At 37.8% G+C, this 12432-nt stretch overlaps 1 protein-coding gene across 1 annotated transcript in view; it reads right to left on the bottom strand.

Annotated features, from left to right (window-relative positions):
- The window catches only part of GRID2 (glutamate ionotropic receptor delta type subunit 2), a 716389-nt gene that overhangs the window by 134779 nt on the left and 569178 nt on the right, over nucleotides 1-12432 (bottom strand). The window contains exon 10 of the mRNA XM_064510476.1: nucleotides 6638-6835. Within this exon, the coding sequence (XP_064366546.1) occupies nucleotides 6638-6835 (198 nt within the window). The remainder of the gene's footprint in view (nucleotides 1-6637; nucleotides 6836-12432) is intronic.

Genomic DNA, 12432 nt, shown 5'->3' with positions numbered 1-12432 from the left:
TTACTTTTCACACATACAATTAGAACTGCAGTGAAAACAGGAAAGGATATTTAAAGCAGATGCATTAACACTGTTGAAAAAAGCCCATATCCTGAATAAAAAGACCATAAATTCTAGATACTTTAATATGAAAAAGAGTACTTAAAATAGTTGAAGCTGCTACTAGTTCGATATAGTCCCACTTCTGTTCTGACTAAAGCAGTATGTGGTCCTTTGGAAGGGGGCAAGGAGAGAGAGAGAGCACAAATGCTTGAATTCTCAGTACTGTGTCAATTTTGTTAACTCTCTTGAATTGCTTTCTTTTTGTTCAAAGAAGGTAGGGATTACCACCTCCTTAGAAATGTAACGTGGTATGGCAGCTGAAACTCTGATTAGAACCAAATTTACAGATCATCTGGGTTCTTTTAATACTATCTGTCAAATACTCTACAGCCCATGCTGCAGATATATTTTTAATCACAACGCACTTAGTATTTGGTTTACATGATGTTACTTTATCTGTATTAGTAGTTCACTGGCTTGAGAAAATGGTCAAAGACAGCCAGAGGCCTGATGATCTGGAAAAAAATGGTGCTTGAAAATATTGATTTGTTTAAAAGCCACGAGTTAGAGCTTTACCTTTAATTTGTGAGTTAGATCCTACAGTGTTTTAAGAGAAGCTGTGTTGATGTACAGAGCTGAATGTGTGGCTTCATGAATTCACTTCATGTCCCTTTCTAACTTTTGTGGATGACGATTAAACTGTCCTTTGTCCATGGGCAGCAGCAAAGTCAGAAATCTAACATCCAAGTAAAAACGTCATCAGAATTGTCCATGGAAGCATTTGGAAAACCATTTGAATCTCTATTCTCTGATTACAAAACTTCTAGACAACAAATGACTTGAGTGACTCACAATATCTTGTAACAGTTAAGGCATGGATGCAGCGAACAGGTTGCAAATGAGTCATCGTCCAAAATGTTTTCCACAAATTGTGAGTATAAACTGATCTCTTAAATAATTTACAAACGTAAAAGCCCATTTACAAGTGTAAAAGTGCAATGCTCTATACTAATAGCTGTCAAACAGGAAAATAAGGTTACATTTAATGAACACAGTTTTTTTCTGAATGTATATTTGGTGAATATCTAAAAGTGAAATGGGAACTCAGGGTTAAATGAAGACACATGGACCCACAGGCTCTGCTAAGTTGTAGACTTGGCCCTTGCTGTTTGACTTTAACTAAGTTATTAACTACCGAAAGATGTCAATAAAGTATTTCCCTACCTCACTAGTTTATTGTGAGGTGCTACTCAAGTTATATTGGTAAGGTGCTTAAAGATCCTTCATTGAAAAGCAATATACATGCCATAGTAAGGGTATATTTACCAAATAATAGATTACTGCAGGATTGGTTGACTATCAGCTTTTTTTTTTTTTTTTTTTTTTTTTTTTTTAACAGAGAAACATATTTTTCCAAGAAATACATTGAAGAGCATTGCATGAAAAAGCACATTATGTGGTATTTATGGAAACATTGCTTCTATTTTATGCTCCCGGGTAAGAGTCTCTCCACGGTATGAGTCCACCCTGGTCATCAGCCAGCCACGACAGAGGAACAACACTGCCCTAATGTAAGCGTGCCATTTCCTTTGCCGTGTTACAGCAGCAGCTGAGACATAATTGTGTCCTGTGATAAAAGAGGGGTATTAAAGCCAAAAGCAGAAAGGTAAGAGGTAAGTCCTGATTACTCAGTACTTCTGTGTTTAGCTTCTTTTTTTTTTTTTTACATAAAGGATACACTGCACTATTACTAAGGATATTCTTACCTTATTAAATAAAATCGGACATGCCAGATTACTAAAAAACTGTTTAATGCAAAACCAGGTCCCTTAAATCATACTGCCAAAACTAATACTGTAGAGAAACATACTGCCAGTTGGTACCCCAGTATTTGCCAAAGCATTGCACTGCAGTTGCTTCATTTTTAGCTGCAGCCACCTTTTATCATTAAAAATATTTTGTGTGAGTGGAAGAACAACTATCAGTGATTCTTTTTTAAGTCACATGTACTCAGTAATATATCATCCATGAAATGCGTAATATTGAAATTTGAAGTCAACTCAAGCTTTGGCAGTGACTTCATTGGCTCCAGAATTTAATTAAGAAGATGGTGTCAGCATTCCTGGATGCTGTAAAATCCCTACACTCTTGCCAAACAAGTAGTAATTAACTGGAATGGTAAAGTTCAACTTGTAGTGGCACTGAGTATCTGCAGATGTTACGGATTGCATTGGGGATGGAGCAGTGTTGGAGTCGTGAACTGGAGCCACAGAAAGGCCTAGGCTTAACTTACTAGTTGATCGAGGGAAGGTGAGTGTTCTTAATTACGTACGGAGGCTGTCAACTTGTATCACAATTGGAAGATGAAAAAATTAAGAGTTTGACATGTTAATGACAGGCAGAGTCAGAGAAGACATCAGTTTGAAGAAGTCAAGGATCGCTTAGTGCTTCTGAGACAGAAAGGCAAATGCATACAGTTATGTCAATATTTAGATGTAAAGCTGCCAATTTGAATTATAAACATGTAAAACTCTCCACTTACTAAGCTTTCACAGTGCCAAAATCAACCAGCTATCATCACCATAGATATTTGTTACACAAATTTCTGATGAATGAAACTGTGAATCCTGGAACTGATCAGCTGAAAAAAAATACAGGGCATTATTTTTCTTTACATGACCAGCTTATGAAGTTGCATTAGCTAACAGCAAGTCTCCCAAGATCATTGTACGTTACCAGACTCCAAAAATATGAAATAAATGTCCAAATAGGTCCTACCCCCATCACAGAATCAGCTAAGCAGCAACGTGTAGAAATCTCCTAAATGCCAAAATGCCCCTATATTATTGATTAAGCACATCTTGTACACATGATGTAAAGCAATCTTACGATGAGTCCTGTGGTCATGACCAAGAATTGTAGATTCATCTGTTTTCCTATAAATTTCTCCTAAGAGACCTTTCATTTTATCCATTTTCACTGCTAAATCAAGTTTCACCGAATGCTGAAAGCAATGAACCACAGTCCCACATGCTATGCAGTTATTAATATGGACATGCAAAAACTAATCACAGAGATACTTTTGCTCAAGTTAACTTGCATGCATCCAAATAACTCTTCCTTTCCTCACCTCTTATTTTCTCTTTTTTTCCCCTCCCTGTATGCTTCCTGTCTTTTTCGCTATGCTACTCCCCTGAGGAAGATGCATCAAAACAGAGCCTTTCAAGAGCCTTCTACTTTGCAATTTCTCTTAGAAATGTTTATATGTGCATTTAGCTTTCCTTTTCTCACTGACCAAAGTGGAATCTGGCAGTTGTTTCTAAGTAACATGCTTCTTGGCAGCTTTTAATTGGAAAAAATCATGCCACCTGAGGTAGCACAGTGAGATGTGGGAAATGCAGCTGGTTTTTGGAAGAAAGTGATGATCTCACAGAAGTCCTGAGCTTTGCTGGAAAGCCTCCCCTCCCCTCTCAGAAGTGACATTGGCAGAGGTACGTTCAGTTTACTTTAAAAGGAGAAGGTGTAGGTAGCATGGGTGTGCCTAATGTAATTCTTGACAGTCAAAGAAGGGGAGGGAAGGAAAACTAACTAAAGACAAGCTGCTTCGATTCTGGAAACACAGCTAGCTGATTCCGGTTCCCATTTTAGCAACCAACGGGGACAGGCATGCCTTGTCTTCGAAGCAGGAACACCGCAAACTTGACATAAGCTTCAGTCTGCGAGGCTGGCGGCGGACCTAGGGAATGCGCTTTGCACCGCCGGGCTTGCATGCCGCACCGGCAACACGAGCAAGGCTGCTGCAAAGGAGAGCAGCCCAGGACTGCTCTCATGGACACCAGGATCTGCGTCAGATCCCAAAGCATGGTGAATCTGGCTAGTGCAGACAGCATAAACTGCTCTTTGAGTTCATTCTTCTTCACCTTTTGAGCTCGTATTTCTCCGAAGATGCAGCACCTGACAGGCCCACGCTCCGTTACAATGACATAGGAGCCTGCTGGGTTGGCACCTGTGAAACGTACGCTCTAAAAAGTGGTGTAATTCACACAGAAAGAGGATATGGGCTACTGTTAACTCCCATGGCAAAGAAAGAGCACACTTAAAATTTTCCTGGGAGCACTGGAACGGCTGAATCTTGTCTGATTCGGAAGGAATGAGAGGTGGCTTCAAAATACCAGGCTTTGCTTTGCTTAACACAGAAATTGTGTGCTTGCTACAGCAACTGCCATTTCATACGGTGGATCTTCTGTGGTGGCCACAGGCCTCCTCCTCAACGAGATGCACTCAGAAAGAGAAGGCAGCTATTTTCCATTACACTTGACTAGGACTTATCGTTCGTAAAAAATGCATTGTTCCCAACCCATTCCTGGCTCACGCGCTAACAGGCAAAGAGCACTCCCTCTGCTTCTGAATTTCCTTCGCATGTTGGCCAGACTATCATGTAAGCCTTGACTGGGAAAACAAGGAAACACTGTGTTTTAAAGAGGTTAGACCTTTAATCTAAAACTATTCTCTGCTCCTTTGCTTCCCCTTACGAAGTTGCCAAGCAAATGGATATTTGAGCTCTGGGAGCAGAGCTCGGTTCACAGTAAATAAGAAAGCGGCCTTTCAAGAACAGCTTGCACTTGGTAAGGGGTAGATACACACTGGCTGCTCGCCCAGAGGTTCTTTTTTGCCTTTAGAAAGGGAAGAAAAGGGAGAGAAGGACACAATAAACCTCTACTGTTAATTACAGAAGGGGTAAGAAGCATCCCAAAAAATGATACGCTGCCATGTTATCAGGGAAACATTTTTTAAATTCCAAATGCAGTTTTGTTAACTCTTTGTGCTTTCTAATTACATGGAAAGATTTCACATCCATTAAAATTTGTTTACAGCAAAGTTGTGGTGGCAGAACGATAGATCTGACCCACTCGCTACATCTACTCAGATATAATGGTTACTGTCTTAAGTTATATGAGTTATGAGAGTCCCTGTCTAGTAAGGAGACAAGAATTACATATATGTTTTCCAGTGAACCATCTGGTTTCACTAGGATTTCTGCCTTATGCATCATTCACTTGAAGTAAAAAATGTTGCAGGCCCTCTCCCATCTCCAGAGTCATCCAGAATTAGGACCCTTCCAGTCTGCATTATGCAGTGTCCTGAATCATTTGTTGGGAGTAGGGGAGAAAAATGATTGGAGTAAAAATAGACAGTTGTGGTGTGTTAGCCTAAAAATGAGGCAAGGAATTTTTAGTTGTCAAATTTCACAAAATGCAAGAAAATTTGCTTTTCTAAATGATTCCAGCTTACCCTGTATGATCCATTGCACTTTCGAATTTTACAAGGGTGTAGGGACATGGCAAAGGCAGTTTGTTATTTCAGTGTACATGTACAAGCTGTGCTGTGTGTATGGCATTGGTGGCTGTATTTCATTCCAACATATTTTGTGCTGCTCAGGAATGCAGAACAGGTTAAACTTATCGCTGATTTTATTTTTCATGTCAAACACTGCTTCATTTGCTTATAACCTGCAACCTTGGGTACAACAATTTTCAACTGTAAGGGATCTTAAATTCCTGCACCCTTTCTTGGTCACTATGTTTAGCATTTGGCAAACATTCTCTGGGGTGGGCTTTTTTCTAAGTTTTTTCTTTACTGGAAGATCTATTATCCAGTACTCGGCCACCTTTTAGCTCACGTATTTAATGATTAGATCCTATATTTGACAGCATTGCTCCTTATTCTTTGCTGTGATTGTCAATTAAATTCACCTTCCATAAACGAGCAGTAAGCTATTTACATGAATATGTATTGCTGTTATTTGTGGAAAAGCAATTAATGTAAGGCTCTACAGCTGTAAAAGCTGTACCTGCAGCTGTAAAAGATGCCTCTACAGGTTAACTAAGAGCAAATAAAATACATAAGTTCACAGCACGAATGAGACATTAGCAGAACACCATCTGCTTTCTTTCAGTGTCAATGGGAGAAACTGAAAGCAGATAATAAGATGTGAAGTGTGGGGAAAAAAAGAAAGATATGGCACATTTATTTGGTTTAATTTATTTATGATACAATATTGAACATTTAATGTAAAATTAAGTAGACTAAACTGGTTTATTAATTAAGGAATATACTACTCAATCTAAGTTCTATTATATATCAATAAAACATTTTCTGTTGATTATATACTTCATGTATTCATCACCCCAACATTTTTCTAAGTGTTATAAATTATTTATGTAATGTATCACTAATTACGGCAACACCAATTTTTCCTCTTTAGAACAGCCTCTTCAACTCATTTGTGTCAGGTCTTGCCAGATTAATTAGGATGCTGAGCATCCCATTATTTGACTCTATTCAGATTTCATACCACTGTACTTTGGTTGTAAAAAACAGACAGCCCTACTTCTTAAATAGTTACCAGAAGGCACTATTTTCAGCTTTTTCTTTATAGCCCAATGCATCTGGATGCACTATCAGACACCACCAGCACATGGAATGAACAAAATGCTATCAGTGAATTATTACATAAGTTATCAGCTGATGCAAATATGTTGTACCATGTATTATTTAGCTTTATTACATAGATTTAAGTTATTAATAACCTTACCTTAAATACTAGTTCTCCTATCAGCCCATTCCATGATCCATCATCCTGAGGACTTCCATACTTGTGATCTGGTGCAACATAAATTTCATATTTAAAGCCAAGGTAATTGGCCAAGGCTTCCAACACATCTATTGAGAAGCCCTGATATTTCTTCGGTTTTCCCAGAACATTTTCAGACACCATGACAAATGGCTCTTCCTAAATAGACGAGAAAGGAGGCAACCGTGTTAGTAACACTACCATTTATCACACTGAGCAAAATATGTGCTATTTTTTTCCCCAAAAGTAAAGCAAGAGCTATTTAAATATGATTTATTCAAAACTTTCCAACAACACATTAACGGTGTCTCTTGCATTTCATTGCAAGTTGTTTTGTTATGCATTTATTTCAATAGAATCATCTCATACTTCCTATAAGTAATTTTCTTTGCTACATATTTCAGAAGATTTCCATTACATACAATGGAAATCTTCCATTGTAACATTATAATACTACATGCTTTTCCATAATGCTTTCTTTTGCACTTATTTTTGGCATGACAAACACACTCGCATGATGACTATCCATAAATATGAGGGATTCTACAGTGCTGCCATTTTCCACCGACTGTATAACCACTGTATCTATCTGACAAATGCAACTATTAACTAATGCTTTAAGGAAAGAAAAAAAATGGCTAAACCAGCCATACCTGAAAAAATGACATTTCTCTTGTCCTTCTGCTGTAATATGAATATAAACTGGTTGACTTGATTTTAACTAATTTTGTCTTAAGATCATCCATTTGATTAGGTTAGGCAGAATCAATTAGGTGACTGAAGTTCATCTATAAGAACATGACTGGTGAATATTAAGCCAAAGAGGATGCACTTTACATAATAAAGGATAAAAATAAACACCAGAATTTGGAATTGGTTGGTAAGATTTCACAGACAATACACTTCTCTTCTACTTTCCCTAAGATCCGTGTTTTCTATATTTTATATTAATATACCTAATAACAGTCTGAGAAAGAGATGATTTTTTGACTAATTTTTAATTTATTTTACCTCCCCTCTTTCCTGTTGAGTATTTAATTTCTAAATATTTCTTTCACCCTTTTTAAAAACAAGCTAAATGAGATCATATTTCTGAGCGCAAAAATATAATTGCCACAGAAAGAGCTCAATTTTAATTTTTCTTCTTTTCTCTGAGAATCTTGTCTGATCTGATCTACCTAAGATCTGATTTACCTAAGTACAACAAAAATATCAAATCCCCAAGGAAAAGCCTGAGGGCATTGTGGCTCTAAGGTATTTTTTGGAAATATTATGCCTTTATTTCCTTAAATCCTTTGCACGGTGCTGTAATTTATGAGTTTATTGGAACAGTCTATTCGGAGATGCAAGAAGAGAGTTGTGTTGGCTACTGCGGACATACGAAACCACTTCCTGACCGCTTCCTCCCAGTCTGCATAACTTGTGAGCATACATAGGAAAACAAAGTTGCTTTTCTACAATATTTGTGGCCCAAACTGTAATCATGTCTCCAGAGGTAATTTTAGCTGGTGTGTTAATGATATTTCCTATTACTCTATTACTCAGTTCTTTCGATGACTCTCAAGCCAAATATGCTGTTCACAAATTCAAGCATATTTTTATTTTCTTAGTATACTGCTCTATGTAAATAGGAGGAAGGTACTCTGAATATGTAAGCTTCCTTTTTAAACGCTCAGGTTAACATTCCTGAGGATACTCACACACTGAGGTCAAAGAAACAAGCACGTAACCAGACTCTAATGGCAAAATGTTCTTTTCTGACTTCAGGGGGGAAAAAAAAAATCCCCCCCCCACCCCCCCCAAACCAAACCAAATCGACCAAACAAAAGAAACAGAACAGACAGGTTGACTGTCCATCAAGATACTATTTCCCAGTTGTCCAACAGGTCTTTTTCTTCCAAATTATGCAACATCAGCCAAAAGGAATAAAATGGAGGACAGCAATGAACTTTTTAAGTCATTTTCCAGTGACTGGTTTCCAAGAACACTGAAAGAATTGAGACTTAGTTAACAAAAATCTCTCCTAAATGAAAACACCCCGTGAATTCACATTTGCTGATCATTTGGATGATAGATTCCCTACATATAAACCCAAACTACTGGAATAAATAAATGTTTCTGCAAAAAGTTTGTAATTTCTCAATCTAAGCGTATTGCGCACAAAATTCCAAAGATGTGTTTGTAGGAAGGGTGTTTCAGAGGCTGATAATTTTCATATGAGAAAGGATTTATTCTTATCACTTCTGAGTTATTAGAAAATAGCTGCACAGAAACCACATTTTTATTTAGTTAAAAAGCAACTGCTAATTGCAGAACTGATTTAAAATGCACAGTTTTCCACAGCTAATTTCAGTCTTTTACTAAGCTATGTAATATGCTTTGCTGTGTAGAGATTTACCAAAAAACAATGTCCAGTGTGCTTATGGCGAAGAAAACATAAATGGTCAAATAGATATATGCAAAGCAGTTAACACGTCTCAATTTCTGTTGAATGTGGAACAGCAAAATATTTAAACATACTCCAAACAAAATAAAGCAAAACAAATCCATCCCTACATTTCTTGTAATTGTTTACAATTCTCAGAAGGCATTGAAAGAGGACAAAAATATTTGTCTTGATTTTTTTCCCCCACAAATGCTGCAGGCTGAAACTATGCCAGTTGTCTTTATGTATACTGGGAAGGTGTTTTGGGAGCTCCCAGAGGAAAGAGATAAATATCCCTACAATATTGATGTGAAAAATCATTACCTCCATCCTTGAGAAAGCAGAGATTTTAAAAAGAAAATATACAAAACAGAAACAGCCAATACACTTCTCACCTACTCAACAGAAAAATAATGAGAATGAAAAATAGGCCTGTACAGAGTAGGTGGCAAAAACTCACAAGCTGACTAATGAGGTTGGAGGTGACAAACTTCACCTGGGTACTTAAGCTTCCGCTAGACTATGAAAAAAATCGAAGAAAATCCTGCAGGTGGTAATTCAGCCTATATAAGCAGATTCTTCTCTGAGAGACCGTACGATCACCACCCTTGGAGTTATTCAAAACTCACTTGGACAAGTAGGAAGTAAGGATAGAGGATTTACTTATTTTCACCCATACCAGTGGAAATCGAGTGATGATAATATAGAGCTTGGAGTAGTCTAGATTTAAGGTTGGTGGCAAAAAATGCTGCATTTTATTTTTTATTGCTTTTTCCAACAAGATAAATAGCCAGCACCTTCACCTATTCAGGACCGACATTTTGTCATAAATAAAAGGAAGAAACACAAGGTTTTTAAGTGCTTCAAGAATCTAGGATCAAAAGTACAAAATACAGTGGTGTTGTAGGTTTGAACATATGAAGCAATCCTTTTATATCATTTGTAAGGCCAACTAATAAAATTAAACAAAAAGTAGACAAGTTTTTGGGCAGAGAAGATCTTTAGGTTTGAAACAGAAGGAACAATACTCAAGCTAAACATCAGAAAAGAACAATGACTCCAACTTAAAGTTGATTATGTTAACGATTAGGCAATCTGAGAGAACCAATGGTTTCTGACTGCGCTACTGAGAGTGGTGATAAAGTCAAGTGATAAATTCAGTCCTTCGAGGAGTGAGGGAGAGAGAAGGATTGCTTGTGAAACCTTCAGGGACTAGTTACCTAGGGAGGGAGAAAAACACTTTCCTAAACCCAGAGTCTCTATTCAGGATGATTTTTTGTATCCAGAAGACTAATGACTTTAAGAGTCCACTCTTCAATAGTGTTTTTTTTTTTTTTTTCCTTTCTTCTTTTTAGCTTTTCTAAGAAAATTAAGATTAGGAGGTTCTGGTATTTTTGGATGATTTTCCTTTTTGGATAAATTACAGAAAACTCTCTTGAAAGAATAAGAAAAGCATCATTCAAATCTTCATCAGGGCAATCTCACTAAACATGCACCAGGAAGGACAGGCTGCATTCAGTGGCCTGTTCACAGTGACCTGGTGGTCCCAGCCCAGCTGCTAATGATGTGAGCTGCACACCACGTCTTCAAGAGATCACGGGAATGAACAAAGATTTTCTCTGCAATGACAAGGGTGGATTCTGTGGCTTTAAGCTGAGGCTTATTTCAGGAAAGAAACTGTATGGAGCCGCGATACCCTGCTCTGTTTCACTCACTCTTGAGACTGTTACGCTTGTTCTGCTGAAAAAAGGAGCTAAAAAAGCTAAAATAGTTCACAAATGTGAAATATTTTCTAAACAGAAAAGCAAAAGTAAAATAAAATGTTTGGGATTATTCTCCAGCTTAGCTGAATCCCCTCTCCCCCTTACCTAAGGGAAAACAACTTCCCAGCAAGGAGGCTATGCAGGAATTAGTAAGTGAGGAAAAAGTTACTGGCTTTTGAGATCAGAGAAACTGATCTCTGTCGGGATTTACAACACACATCGGGGCTTGACTCTAAAACTGCAGATGGATGGCCTGATGTGCTGCTTCTGTGTTGGGAAGAGCGTTCTGAAATCTGGTAATGAAATGGGTGATTACAATTCAAAAAACATATGAAAACCACCTCTGCGTCTACTCGTCAGAATTTTTTGAGTGCGCTAGGATTACCATTTTAATACTGACTCCATGCATTCACTAGATGCAACTCTATTTAGGAACCTAAATCTTCCCTTCTTCTCTGGTGGAGGTGGAAAGAGAGAGGAAAAAACTGAAACAAGAAACGAAGCTCATTTGTGGGTGAGACCGTCAATCTGTACTCGGCACCGGCTGTAAAAACAGGGCACAGGCGCACGAAATGATTCACGCAGACCAAGCAGCGCCGCAGCAGCCACATGAAGAAAACATTCACTGTGATACTTTAAAACTTCCATCATTTGCAAATACTAAGAAATTGCTCCCAAATGCAAAATTCGCTCTCATTATGGGATCTTTCCCCCCCGCTTCCGATGGCTGCTGGATGACCAAGCACAGCCATTATAAGCGATGAGAAGCACTAAGACGACTCATAAACCATGACCAAAACATTTTCAAGCACAGGATGCTACTGTGCTTGCTACTAAGCAAAATCACCTTTTTCTTGACTCTCAAAAAAATTAAGCTCCCACTTTTACATGTTAGCCATTTTGAACTTCTTTCCCCCAAAGATTTCAGTGAAATATCCAGCCCCAGATAATTAATTTCCTCAAGTGTTTTACTGACCACTGCTTTGAGGATTATATCTGGCTAGGAACAGCCCAGCAGCTTGTTATTTTTAATTGAACAGCAATGTACATTATTTTATGTTAGAATCAATGATCAAAATTTAATTGAAACATTTACCTTTCTCATTACAGTAATTCTCCCACTAGCAATGGTTATAAAGCCTGCTGCAAAACGTAATACAATCCCCACCTGTTAACAATATTAAAACAATGATGTAGGTTCAAACCTACAAAAACCTTGGATAATTAAAATACTACTCATTCAATATCCTATTGTGCCAAAGGGCTGTGTAATAATATTTGCATACAAAGCTGGTGTTGTAGGACTCCCTGTTTTTCAAAGAGAGCGATTAGAAAGTCAGTTGTGCCAAGAGAAAAACTCCCTTGCCAACAGCCGAGAGAGTCGACGTCCTAGAAGCTGAAGACGATAAGAAGGGAAAGGGGTTTTACATTTGGCCCTTATTTGCTACTGTCTTTACGCATGTGCTTAGTCTCTCTCTTTTTAATGAAAATTTTGTTATCAGCTTCAATAGGACACATGCTTGTGCTTAAAGTTAGGCAGGTGAACAAACAGTGCTTTAACCAATATT

The sequence above is a fragment of the Dromaius novaehollandiae genome, chromosome 4 (genome assembly GCF_036370855.1).
Source record: "Dromaius novaehollandiae isolate bDroNov1 chromosome 4, bDroNov1.hap1, whole genome shotgun sequence".
NCBI classification, from domain to species: domain Eukaryota; kingdom Metazoa; phylum Chordata; class Aves; order Casuariiformes; family Dromaiidae; genus Dromaius; species Dromaius novaehollandiae.
The sequence above is the reverse complement of the archived record's forward strand: the minus strand, read 5'-3'. Positions and strand labels throughout refer to the sequence as shown.